At 58.1% G+C, this 13195-nt stretch overlaps 4 protein-coding genes across 4 annotated transcripts; all 4 read right to left on the reverse strand.

Annotated features, from left to right (window-relative positions):
- Positions 1–755: 755 nt before the first annotated feature.
- Positions 756–3104, reverse strand: LINJ_36_1760 (conserved hypothetical protein; the record flags this gene model as incomplete). Its single annotated transcript, XM_001469721.1, has 1 exon — positions 756–3104. The coding sequence occupies one exon, from the start codon at positions 3102–3104 to the stop codon at positions 756–758; it is 2349 nt and encodes a 782-aa protein (XP_001469758.1).
- Positions 3105–4218: 1114 nt separating this feature from the next.
- LINJ_36_1770 (conserved hypothetical protein) lies at positions 4219–5151 on the reverse strand (the record flags this gene model as incomplete). Its single annotated transcript, XM_001469722.1, has 1 exon — positions 4219–5151. The coding sequence occupies one exon, from the start codon at positions 5149–5151 to the stop codon at positions 4219–4221; it is 933 nt and encodes a 310-aa protein (XP_001469759.1).
- Positions 5152–7871: 2720 nt separating this feature from the next.
- LINJ_36_1780 (conserved hypothetical protein) lies at positions 7872–9512 on the reverse strand (the record flags this gene model as incomplete). Its single annotated transcript, XM_001469723.1, has 1 exon — positions 7872–9512. One exon carries the CDS (start codon positions 9510–9512, stop codon positions 7872–7874), a length of 1641 nt encoding a protein of 546 aa, XP_001469760.1.
- Positions 9513–11291: 1779 nt separating this feature from the next.
- On the reverse strand, positions 11292–12455 carry LINJ_36_1790 (putative phosphatidylinositolN-acetylglucosaminyltransfe ra sesubunit c; the record flags this gene model as incomplete). The annotated part of the gene is made up of 1 exon (XM_001469724.1): positions 11292–12455. The coding sequence occupies one exon, from the start codon at positions 12453–12455 to the stop codon at positions 11292–11294; it is 1164 nt and encodes a 387-aa protein (XP_001469761.1).
- Positions 12456–13195: the final 740 nt, after the last annotated feature.

Consider the following 13195-nt stretch of genomic DNA (forward strand, 5'->3'; position numbering starts at 1 on the left):
ATGGAGCTGCGCACAGACTCACCCGTGTAAGAAGGGGGCACGCTGTGCGCCATTTGGAGGATGGGAGGTGACACAGAGGATAGAGAGACGGCAGGAGGGTGCAATCGGGAGGTCGGCCTCCCTCCTGCTGTTGCCTTGAACCTAAGAAGGAAAAGGGAAGATTGCGCGGAGGGCATGGAGATGAGGGAAGCAAGTTCGCACGAGAGAGGAATCATCCGTGCCAACCGCCTTGAACGGGCTTCGATGTGCACACACGCGCGCGCAGAAAACGGTGCCGCCTGATGCACACGGCATGCATAGAAAACAGCTTGACAGGAGGAATTTGGGTGGTGGTGATGCCAGCCATAGAAGCCAACATTGAGAACAGCCACTCGCACGGCGTTCAGTGAGCCATCGTATAATTCGTGAAGACCCCCAACGCTTCATCGGACGCTCTCGCTATCTACCTCTACCTCTCGATCTCTGTGCCGGTGACTAGGTCTCCGTGGATTGGTGGGTACTTGCTTACCCATGCAGCCAATGGCGGGAGGTGCGGACGCAGAGGTGAAGGGAAGCGAGCAAGGAGGAGGGGAGAAAGAGACAACACATACAAAGAGAGATGCTGTACATTGACGATTGCGCTCTTATCGTATATATGTTTGCGTTCCTTTTTGCTTCCCCGTCGGCGCCCCTTTGATCCCGCTACTAATGCATACGGGGCAGAGGGACGGTGCCTGAGGGTGGGGAAGGGGAGGGGGGATGTAGCGCGTCGTCTTCTACGCCTCCGCGGCGGACTCATCCGCAGATGGGTGAGCCGTGCAGCGCAGTACGTCGATGGAGCTTCTCTGCACAGCCTCGTTGGTCAAGAGCTCTCTGCGATTTGTGTACTCTCGCAGCAGCAACCGCTCCGCGGCATCCCACCACTCCCCAGGATGCACCATTCTGCACGTGGAGGTAGACACCGGAGTTGACGGAGAGGATCCTGCACACGCGACGGCGACACCGACAGAGCTGGCGGCTGCATCGAGAGCCTGCGGACCAGCGCCGCTGTATGCACGCCGTCGCATTAGCGATGGCATGAAATCCTGCAAGAGATAGGACGAGCCGCCAGGAACAAGGTGTGATTCGAGACCCCGTCTCACCCGCATCGGCAGTGGTGATGACGGCAACGAGGCGCCAGTCTGGTACGCCGCGTCAGCTTCACCAGGCGTCTCGCCCTGCCGGCCAGCAGCGGTCACAAGCGCTTCGACTCCCGTCGAGGAGAGAAACTCGCACCAGTAGGGGCCGACCTCATCTGCGCTGGAGGCCAGCCGCCGACTCCACTCCGCAGCGAGGGCAATGCCTATCGTGCTACCGTGCCGTGAAGCCGTGTGCGATGACCCGCACGTAGGATCAGCGCCACCAGCGCGCCGCGTCGTCTGTGCGGGAGCATGGTAGAGAGCCTCAGTTGCAGGATTCGCGAAGCCGTCGCGCATGAGTCCCGCCGAGGGCGCTGCACGCGGCGGTGACAGCATTGACCTCGAAACACCCGCTGGTGACAGCACCTGACTTGGCGTGCGCGCTGCAGCCTTAAGGCTGCATTTGTGCTCCTCCAGCGCCACAGGCAGCACTGATTCCGCCGCACCGCCGCTGTCGTGTACCGCTCCAATAAGGCATCGGCGCAGCTCGGTCGCAGCGCACGCGACGCGTCCGGCCACAAGAGGTCTGCACGTTTTCATGGCTGAGGTGGTGGTAAAGCAGGACAAGTCGGCGTCCCCTCGTGCTAGCCCTTGGTAGTGGAACCCGAGGTTCAGAAGCGGAGCCACTTGCGCTGCAAAGAGGAAGCCGTGCACGCGCAGCTCCTGTTGCATTTCCAGGGTGCTTCTGCGGATGTCGTGTAGATGCTGCACGGTGCAGCGCACACTTGGATCGGCAATACGCGGGTGTCGCAGAAATGTCAAGGCCGAAGCGAAGGCATTGGCATAGCTCAGCGAGCAGGCAGCTTTGGCTGCAGCCTCGGTCGGCGCCATCTGCAGCTGGCCTGGAGGCGCGGCAAGCGCACCCGCCTCAGCCTCCAGCAGTCCGGCGGCGTCCGGAGCTGCGCGTCGCCCATCGGAGCTGCTGCTGAAGAGGGACGAGGCAGAGTGCAGCGACGGCGCCTTCAGCTCCTTGAGAAGGCGCCACTCCTCCGGGGAAAATAAGAGGCGGTACTCGCCTAGGCGCAGAGCCGCGTCGATGTCAAAGCGGCCGCCATCCTCCTCCTTGCCAACAAGCCAGCCGCTACCGACGGCCTGCAATAGGCTCGAGTCCAGTTGTGCTGGTGAGCCCCAGCCCTTGATGCACCCGTCGACGGTGGCGGTCGCCGAGAACGGCGACGACTCTGGTGGCAGCGGTGATGCCACGGCGTCACCGCGCAGCGCAACAGAATCTGCTGTGGCGCTATTCAGTCTTGCAGAAGATGTCCTCGTACCCCAGATCACGGGCAACGTCTCGGTTGACAACAGACCGTGATGCGGGTACAGAGGGATGCGCCGAATCGACACGCCGGCATCCCACATACGAGGGTCGTTAAAGAAGGCCTGGTGACAGCAGACCAAGAAGACGAAGTGCCGCCGCAGCAGATCGCGACGCTCCACGGCCTCCTGACGCCACAGCACCTCGCGCAGTTGTCGGTCGTGAATGTGCCGAATCGACGCGGTGCAGCGCAACGTTGTCGGACATGCCGGGTCGAGCACGGTAGAGGTGATCGGCTGAAACAGCTTCACTCGGTGCGCCTCGACAAGGCGACTGCTCGCGCACATGCGCAGCGACGCCTGAATGGAGCAGAGAGCAGCGTCCAGCTCGGCGGCGCGAATGGGATCGAACTCGTAGCTTGGCCGTACGCTGCTATGGATGGAAAGATGCCGGTGATGAAGCTGGCGCGTCTGTAACCAGCGCCGGAGGGCCTGCTGTATGACCCGTGCGGCTGTGCCTTTACGGAGTTGCTCAGCCCGCTCTTTGCGGTCGACCTCCGCACGAAGACGGCGCAAGAACCGCGACTCTAACACAGGGGCAGCGTCGGCATGCACGCCTTCAGTGCTTGAGTTGCCAGACATGCTCAGGAGCACGGGCACCACAGGGACAGTCCGCTGGAGGTACTGGTGCATCAAGAACCAGCGCGCAGCGCGCTGCACGCGATTCAGCGCGACCTCCTCAGAAATGCTGCGCACCGAGCGCGAAGCGTGCACTGAATGTCGCAGAGCGGTGGTTGGCATCGCTGGCCCACCACAGGCTGTGGCGGAAGAGGAGGCGTGGCGGCGGGCCGAGGGCAATGCAGACGCAGCGCCATGACGGCCACGGGCAACCGAATTTGTCTTTGTCGATTTGTGAGAGCGAGAAGACGCTGCGCCTGCGTTCCTCCGTTCATGATGAGGCGCCTTCTTTGAGTTTTGGCGTGCGCGCGAGTTAGCTGAGGCGGGTTGCGAGGTCGCGGCAGGCATCTCGGACGGCCGCGGCGATGAGGCGATCGCCGTCACGGTGGCATGAAGAGAGCTACGGCCTTGCTCATTTGAGGTGCGATTGCGCAGCTGCTGGCGCTTCGAGGAGCCGTCTCTGCTAGCGAGAATCTTTTCTCGAGGCTGGGAAGCAGCTACAGCCAAAGACGACATCAAGTCATTCGCGGCTCCGTGGTTACAGTAAGGATAGCGCGAGCACGTCTGCTGGATAGTGGTTGGGGGTCCCGCGAAGGCCTCAAGCCTTGTCCTTGGTCTGCTGGGCTCGAGAAGCGTGGAGAAGGGGAAGAGAAGAGGCAAGGTGGACAAATGAACATGCGACAGGCACACGCTGCACGATCAGCACAGCCTCTTGGCTAGGGGGGGGGGGGCTCTTGCGCGCCAGCGATTCGAGCACGCGTACATAGAGAGAAAGAGAGAGACGCGCACATTTTGAAGCTCAAAACGCCCCGTTAGTTCGCTTGCGCTTCGGCTTGGCATCCGCATGCAGTTCACCAAACTACCCGGGGCAGGAGAAGCATGCGTGCGCATTGCCAAGGAAGTACCGCGTCACACGAGTCCAACCGCGCCTGCAAAGCATCTTTTGATCTTCTCGAGTTAATGACGTTGCGAAGAAAGCGACGGTGTTCGCTCAAGAGACAACCACACACGAACACACAAAGCCTATGCTCTCGCACAGGCACACACACACACACACAGAGAGACGCACACATTACCTGCAGCCCGTCTACCAGCACGCCACAAAAGGCACTCGCGCTGCGCACATCCCTCATAGCTTCAGCGTGCCATTTGCAAACTGGCTGTCGCCGTAGCTCCCGAGGGCATAGATGGGTGCTGCGAAGGGCTCGTAGTCAGAGTAGCACTTCTGAAACACCGTGTCCACCGCGCGCTCAGAGAAGCCGCGACACACCGGATTGCGATCGACCGCCATGACGGCACGGCGGCGGACGCACTTCTGCCCACCCTCAAAGAAGTTGAAGCGCCCCTTCCGCATCTCTTGGCCGACAAAACAGTCACCGCTAAGACGTGCCGCGCGAATCTCGCTGCAGGCCTGATGCACGCAGTCGGAGCTTTCAATCGCACCCCGAGCATCATCGAAGGCATGGACAAGCTCGTGGCGTATGTTGCGCTCAACCTGCTCCAACACCGGCAGCTGCGATCCCGCGAGGAGGCGAAGCAGCTGTGATTGCGTGGCGGTTGTGGACGGTAAAGATGCCGCCGCTGCAGTGGCATCCGATGTCGTCGGTGGCGAGGCCGCGCGCTCGTTGACAGCCTTGTCCTTCTTCAAGAATGCCGCTGCGTGCTTTGTGTTAAAAAGACGGGCAATGTGATCCTCCAGTAGCACGACATCTTTGGCCTGGCAGTCGGGGCGGGCACTGCGCCACATGTACCCCGCAAGCACCCGATCTGGGGTAAGTCCCATCGCGGAGTTGCAGGAGGCCTCACCACGTGGGACAGCGGGCAGGCACTTGATGCGGTCGCGCAGGAAGGGCTTGCCGGTGATCTCTTCAATGCTCTGAATCATGTACTGAACCGTGTTCACGTGACGCAGAACGTAGTCTACGGCGGCCTCGCAGACATCGTGCGGGTTGTAGAGCGAGTCGACGCGCTTCACCTCCTGTGCGTCTGTTTGAGCCGCCGCTGCACCAGCACCAGTTCCCGCGGAGGAGGACGAGGATGAGGAAGAGGAGAGCAAGCCCATATGAGCCTCGACGGGGATAATGGGGGTGTGTTGGGCCTACTCGGAGTGGTACGAGAATACATCGAGCAAGCAACCGCAGGAGAGAGGAAAACGAAAAGAAACGCCCGAAAAGTGAAGCGCGGCTCGTTTCACAAGAGCACGAGCGGTGGAGAGAAGAAGAGGGTGCAAGATCCAAGAGACCAGTGATACGCAGACGCTTCGAGAAGTCGTGGACACGGAGATGGCAAGAAGAGAGAGGAGCATTAGGCAGAGACAGAGGGAAAAAAGAACCATAGGTAGCTCGTTTCGTTTGGTTCTTATCACTGTCGCAATTCTTTTTTTGTTGTTGCGGCGTGCTGCACAAGTAGTGGCCCGACAACTTGGAAGTCATGGTGGGTGTCCGTGTGCGTAGATGTGGGTGTGTCCACCGAGCACACGGAACAAACCGCGCAGACACAGGGGTGGAAAGAGCTGGTTGACGCCTTTTACGCTTCAGTCGCTGCTGGTGTGGAGCTAGCGCCTCTTTCGTTCTTTTTTTTTGTTCTTTTTGGTGCGGGTTGTTTTCATCTGAAAAGGAGCTTGCGGTGAAGCTGGTGCCCGCACACATGTCGGTTATGTCAATAACGAAAAAAAAAGGGGTGAGCGAAATCTGGAGATAATGTTCCCTTCTTCGTCACAGAGAAAAAAGAGAGTTGTGGGCGGGGGAGGACGAGGGAGGGCGTTGATAGCGCGTGGATAGATCGTCCACATCAACAGTGCGTGCTCACGCAACAAACCAAGCAAAAACACTTCACAAACAAAACAACAAAACGCGCACGCGAGCTGCCATCAACTAAAGGAGAGTAGTTTTGTGCGATCAACGGCAGCGAAAACTGAAACAAACAAAGAAAAGCGCGCCAAAGGAGGAAGGATGAAGAACATAAAAAGGAGGCCCCGCACACCCACACATACAACACACAAAACACACCAGCAACATCACGCCACCAAAGCGCGTGAGCAGAACACGAAAAGGCAAAAACAACAACCACGCACAAAAAAAAAACTAAACAACGTCACAAAAGGAAAAGAAGCAAAGGACAGAACGAAAAAAAAATTCGAGAGACGATGAGCCCGATGTTACCGACGACACGAAACAACCAGCAACAGAAAAGGCAACAACGAGAGGACGGGAGAAGAGCAGCCAGCGGAGCAACCGAAGCAAGAAAAAAAAAATACCACAACCAGGACACGCAAAAGAGAAGTACACTGTCGATAAGCGCGTACACGTACACGTGGAGGCGTGCCCCCACACGCTCGCGCGCAGCAAAGCACGTGGAAACATACGATGAACTATTCTCCCAATAAGACGCAAAAATAAAAAGTAGTCTGTAACTACTACTGCTACCGCTAACATGCTCCTCTTGCTCAGTTCCGCGTAAGTGGGTCAGACGTGCTCGCGGGTATGTGTATATGGGTATCGTTTCTTGGATGTGAGTGGAGCAGGCGGCCGAGAAGTAGGTGCCGTACACGTCAACCTAAAAGCTGCTCTATCCCCATTCCATTCCACTAGAGGCACACAACACTACAGCGACACGTTCGCCGGCACGTGGTCAGATGGCAGAAATATCCGAACCTGTAGTGAAACTGTGTATCTTCCTTTTGTTTGCTTCACGGATGTGCGTGCTGCTCATTTTGGTTCTTTTTCGCACCGTCTTGGCTGCTTGCTTTTGTTTCTGCTTTGTCTGTTTGCTGTCTGGATATGAAAACGGAAAGCACAAGACGCACACATACTCAAGAGGAGGAGGAGGAGGAGGGCAGAGAGAGACACACACGAGAGGAGGAGGGCAACGAGAAAAGAAGAAAAAGGGGTTCGTGTGCTTGGGTGACACTAGCAGCATGGCATTCGTCGCGCTGCGCCACTTGCGCTCTTGCTGAGTATCGATGGAGTCGCTCACTCATCCCATCCCTTTGCCACACCGCGTCAATGAAAGCGGATGAGCATCAAGGAAGAAGAAAAAGGAAGCAAAACAGCACACACCAGCCCCTCGTCGCTGGCTCAATGTAGACGGATGCAAGTCTGTGTCTTGGTGTACGCCCATCCTCTAAAATATCAAAGCAGAGCACCCGCAGCAACAAAACGAAATAGACGCAAAAAAAAATAGAAATACACGGAACATCTAAGGCGTTGATGACAGACAGAGAGAGAGCGCGAGACCCGCACATCAGCGGAAGAACCAAAATAAAAAGAGTAAAGGAAAGGACAACAAGAGGCACCGACGGGGGAGGCAGAGGAGGGTGAGCCATGGCAGGCGCCAGCACACACGTAGACAGACAAACAGACACATACTTGGAAGAGCAGGGAATGAGACTCCGCAGCCTGCTTTTTTTATACGCTACCTGCAAGGGTGATATGTAAAGCCGCAGAATACGTGCACGCAGGAGCACGCGTGAAAAGAAAACGATCGGTTTAAAAGCAGCAAAGCCACATTAAAAAAGAGGGAGACCACGAACAGTGGCGAACCAACACACCGAAGCGGAGGTCCGTGTGCGTGCGGTGCGGCCACGGGAAAACCACACTGAAAAGTCGGGAAGGATAAGCAGCGGCGCGCGTCAGCCCAAGGGCATGTGCCAGAGTACGGAGGAACCCTGGTCACCGCCTCTCTCGTCGATGATACGCCCGTTTTTTTTTTCGCAGGGGGGGGGCTGGCGTGCTCTTCTGAACCTCTGCTACGCCAGACGCAGTACTCCTCTTTATACGCACATCAGCGCGCGAACTGCATCCATTCGTTGTCGTCTGCGTTGTTGTTATTCGCGGTCTGGTACGACGCGGAAAACTCCGTGTACTTGCTAGGAAACGTTGTCAGCGGCGCCACCCCGGTACCGTCAACACCACCGCCACGACGACAACTTTGGCCAGTCGGCTGAGGGACGCTATTGCCTTCGCTGTTCTTTGCCGACTGCATCACCATGAGAACAACGCGGCGCAACTTCTCGAGGCCTTCCTCGCTGTCCTCGTCGTGGTCGTCTTCGAAGAGAGAGGTGTTGAAGAAGGTGCTATAGTCCACCGGCTGAGACGCCTTCGCCTGGGCGCCGCGGCGATTCGTCACAAACTCCAGTGCGTTGAACCCGTCCGCCTTCCTGTTCCCTGCTGTGGGCGAGTCTGTCTCATCACTGCCGCCACCGCTGAACAGGGTGCTGATGAAGTTGCGCACGTTGGCCGCTGCGCGCGCCTCGTCCCGCTGTGCCTGTTGCATGGTCGGCCTCGAGATGGACTTGGCAAACTCGGTCGGCAACGGCGACGCCGAACGCTCCGGCTCGCTGCCGGCGAGACTGAGAGGCTCCGGTCCCCAGACTGGGGGCGTGGCATTCACGGTGCTCGGCGCGAGGTTTGCAGACTTGCTCGACACCATGGGTGTCTCCTCCACCGGCTTCAGCAGCGGCGTGACTACTGCAGGCGCGTCCTCGCCAACTGGCACCAGCGGATGTGCCATTGCCCTCAGCTCGCGGCGCGCAGCCGGGATCGCTGCGGGTGCCGCGGCCTCGGCACTGCTCACCGCAGCGTCGCGTAGTGGGCTTGCCGTGACCGGCTTGGGCGGCACTGGGATGAATACTGTGGCCACCGTCGCTGTCGAGGAGGTGGCCTGGTGCTGCGGGCTGCGTGGTGGGGTCGACAGAATCGGCGCAGGTGGCGCGCTTCGGAATGCCTCCAGCGTTGGCGCAGTGCTGCGGAAGCAAGAGGTAAAGGAGAGGTCGCTCCAGAGTGGCTTCGAGTCGCGGCTGAAGACGGCGTCGATGGAGGCCGGTGGGGCCAGCAGCCGCGCCGATCCCGCTGTTGTCTTCGCCGGCAGAGGCACGCTGCTCAGCGCGTTCCATGTGTCGCTGCCGAGTGCCATAGGACGCGGCGGCTCACGGCGGGGGGCCGCCGAGATTGTAGCATCCACCGCATCCAGCTTGGAAAGGTGCTCCACGGACAGCTGCGCATCCACAGGGAGGGCGCGCTGCATTGGGGTGTCGAAGGCATCCAATGCCTTGGGCGGCGCAGACATCAGCGTGGAGGCTGCACTGCTCGCCTTTGGTGGCATCGCCGTCGACGAAACCGTGTTCGAAGAGCCGCGGTAAAACATGCTGAGGAAGCTCTTTTTGGCTGCTGGCGCAGGCGCGTCAATGGCTGCTGGTGCCGCGAGAAGCCGAGGGGTGGAAGGCTCGATGGCCACCGGCGCCGGTGGTGCAAGAGCGGGGCGTGCTGCGGCCACCTGCGAGCTTGCAGAAAAAGAGGACATCCAGTCCGGGTTGCCGACAAGGTGCAGGTGGGAAAAGGCGCTAGGGTTCGTCGCAGTCCACGCGTCCATTCTCCTTAGTCCCGCAGAGGGGATGTGAAAGGTCAGGTCGTTATCGGAAAGCATTACGCTGGCCAAGTTGCCTGCTTCCAAAAGCGCAGACACACAGCGGAGGTGGAGGGTAACGAGAGGCGCAGAGAAAAACGGCGAGATGAGGGGGGGAGACAAAAAGGTAAAAGGAGAGGGTAATGGGGGCGGGGGGGGGGGCACAACAGACAAGCGAATAAAAAAATGCGGGGAGGAGAAAGAGAGAGCGGCAAGGATGACGGAAATCACCGAGGGTGCCAATGTCAGCAGGGGGTGTGGCGCTCAGCTAAAATAATAATAAAGAGCGAGCGAGACGGAGATGATGAAGGAGCACCAACGCAACAAAGATCGGAGAAAAACGACAGCGAAACACAAAAACGAGGTGAAATGAGACCGGAACAGAGAAGCCACAAAGGGAAAAACGGGCAGAGAAAACGGGAAAGAAATCACCACAGACAGGCACACGCACACGCACACACACGTGCTCACGTATTCAAAACAAAAGAAAGAGGAACCAAATATGTCACGACGAAGCGGCAACTACTTTACGGGGGAGGGGCTTGAGATTGGGTCTTTGCTTTTATGCTGCGCCCCTTTTTTCGTCCTCGTTCTCGTATACTCGGCGATACCTCTGCCTACGTTTCCCTACCTAAACACTGATGTACACACGCCGACACAAACCCTCAAGTTGCACGGCACGTTGTTCGCGAATGCAGCTCCCTCTTTGCGTATTGTCAGCTGAACTTGTACGTGCGTGTATGCCGTCTCCGTCGCTGATTTTGTGCGGTTAGCCACGCACGTGCAGCGAAAGAAAGGCTTTTGTGCTTGTGTGTGCGTGTGTTGAAAAGAGATCGCACGAGAGAAAAGGCCACACACACACACACAGATACACGGACAGAGAGAGATGACGGAGGTACGGAGGAGGAGAAGTGCGTTGTGACTCTGCCTTCCCTCCTCTCTCGCTTTACCTCTCCCTTCTTTGTTTGTCTTCGACTTCTCCTGGTTCAGTGAGGAAAAGCTAGACAGGAAAGCACAACGGTGGGAAAAAGAAGTGGAGCGTGTGTGGTGGGTCTGTGAGGAGGGGAGGAACGGCTGTGGAAGAAGCGTCGAAACACATGTAACAAAAAAACAAAGACACGCGAGGAGGCGTGAGGGATTACCCAGCTACCGTAGTGTGCGCTCGGTTGCTGCACGTCAATGCTTCGATCACTAAGGAGAGGAAAATAAGTTGTCGGAGACATCGCGGAGATGGTAGAAAATGAGCGAGAGAGAAGTGAGAGGACAGTCATAACACTCATTTGGAAGAGGCACACGGTGAGCGAGAGCGTTCACAGGGAATGCTTCGCGGCATTGATCCCCCCTCCAAACCATGTGGCTCGGCGCATGTCTTACGCGATAGCATACGCACGAAGATTGGTTGGCCAACGAGCAAGAGACAGAGAGAGAGAGAGCTAAAACGCTTTCGAGATAAAATCATTGCTTCTGGGAGTGGCAACGACGGAAAAGTCGCAGTCCTAGTGAGCAATCCACGTGCATGGGCGCACTTCCCTCAAGCATCTGGTGCGCGTCTTTTTCGTTGTTGTTTCTAGCTGTTGTGTTTCGCGGCTTATCCTCTACGCACAGGGGTCGTGGTGACGAGCCAAACACACTGCGGGACGCGAGGGGGCACGCCAACAATGAAAGAAAAAGAAGGTAGCAGCTCACGCGACAGGCGCCAACGTAGGCATCCATGCAAAAAGAAAAGCGGCCCCGCAAACCTCGTCAGACACCGCCAGCACGCAATCCAAACGCCGTCAGATGATTCGCAGCGGTAACTGCTCACGCTAAAAAGCCAGAGTTGGCCCACTCCGCCGCGGCGGCGCTGTTGGTGGGCTTCGCCTCGTCCCAGGGGCCATTGATTTGGGTCTTGACGCTGCTGTGCATGCGCACAAAGAGCCACGGAATGCCAAACGAGATCATAAGCACCGTCACGGTGTACAAGATGGCCAGGATCGGGATCTGGGTCAGGCACCCGATCGCCAGGCCAACGAGGCCGAATGTGATGGCGACGTGGGCAGTGAAGGAGTAGTGCTTAACGAGGTGACGGACGATCGGGGAGAGCGAGAAGCACATGATGCCAAAGCAGATGAGGGCCCCGCTCGCTAGAGGGCTGGAGATGCGTGAGGCCATGAGGGTCACGCAGTAGATGGCCATGTTAACGGACAAGTTAGGGTCGAAGCGCTGGGTGTAGGCGTTCAGATAGCTGTAGTCCGTCAACAGCACGTGCAGGGACATGGTGAGGATGGACAGCGTCACGATGGTGTCGTCGCTGTAGGTGACAGTGAGGGTGCTGAAGATGGGGCTGAGCAGGGCGAGCATTGTGACGAGGCTGACAACCTGTCGGCCAAAGTTCCACGCGTGAAAGAGCCACCGCGATGGCTGCCGCGGCGGCGGTGAACAGCGCGTGCTCAGGCTGGCGGGTCGCTCCGCCGTCTCCTTGCAGGCGTCTTGGTGGCACTGGTAAAACACGTAGCACACAAGCGCGGCGAGCACGCTCAGCACATCAATCCACAGGAGTGAGTACTTGCCAATCGAGTTCGTGAAGACACCCATGAAGGCGTGGCAGAAGAGCACAACGATCGAGATCTCCTGTGTGATGGCGAGGGTATTGATGACGACGGTCGCGTACTCGTAGTTCTTGATGTCCTTGTTATGACTCAACTCCTCCAAGAACTGCTGTGGGTCGACGTAGTTGTCCTCAAAAGGCTGTCGCTCGTAGAGCACCTTACGCCACGACGGGCTAACGCTGGTGATCTGTTTAGACGGCACGCGCTGAAGGTGGCCCGGGCGTGAGCTGTAGTGCCCTGTCTCCGGCGAGCGGCGATCGTAGTCTCCGCTTTCCGGCAAACTGCTCTCCTCCTCCGTCGATGCCGCGTAGCGAGCTGCCTCGAGACGCTGCTGCGATGAGTCGAGCGTCTCGCTAGAGGAGAACTGCCGTGACATGGTGGGACAGGAAGAGAGGGCCGGGGGGGGGGGCGGGGTGGAAGGCGCACGCTGTGAATCACAAAGATGAATCCAGCAGAAACACGCGACGCTGATGAGTGCAAAGCGCTGCTCGCTCTGGGGAAAGGGGAGCAGCGCGGCGGTGGTGAAGGGGTGAGGTGAGGCGGGAAAGGGGGGAGGAGGAGGGGGGGGCGGCGAGAGACGTGATCCTCTTCTTTCAGTCACTCCGCCTGTGTGCTGGTGTGTGTCTGCGTATGTATGGCTATGAGATAAATGGAAGGGGAAAGCGGCCTTGGTCTGAAAGGTACCCTGCGCCCGGAGGGGGAGAACAGAGGGGCACCTTTTTGGTGCTGTTTGGTGTGTCGCCAGTGAAAGAACAACAAAAAAAAAAACGGCGTGTTTGAACGAGGGAAGAGAAGCGTAAAGCGAGGCATGTCGGTGCTGCACAGGGGGAGAGGAGGGGCATTCACAACGGCCGCCCAACACCACAGAACACAGAACAAAAGGGCACAGCGCGAGATGGCGTCTGCTTGCCCCTGACCGCCCCTCCAAAAGGATAAAGGGCGACAAAGAGAAGTGATATCCGTATTTTTTGTGGCTTTTGGTGCATCAGCCTTGCACAAGGCTTGCGCCGCTCACGTACACCGCTTTTCCTTCCCTTGCGTCCACCCGCCCCCCCCCTTCACGAGGGTGGCACCAGCGATCCGGTATAACGAAAATGTCGTGTAGGCGGCTTTGCG

This window comes from Leishmania infantum, chromosome 36, assembly GCF_000002875.2.
Source record: "Leishmania infantum JPCM5 genome chromosome 36".
Taxonomy (NCBI): Eukaryota; Euglenozoa; class Kinetoplastea; order Trypanosomatida; family Trypanosomatidae; genus Leishmania; species Leishmania infantum.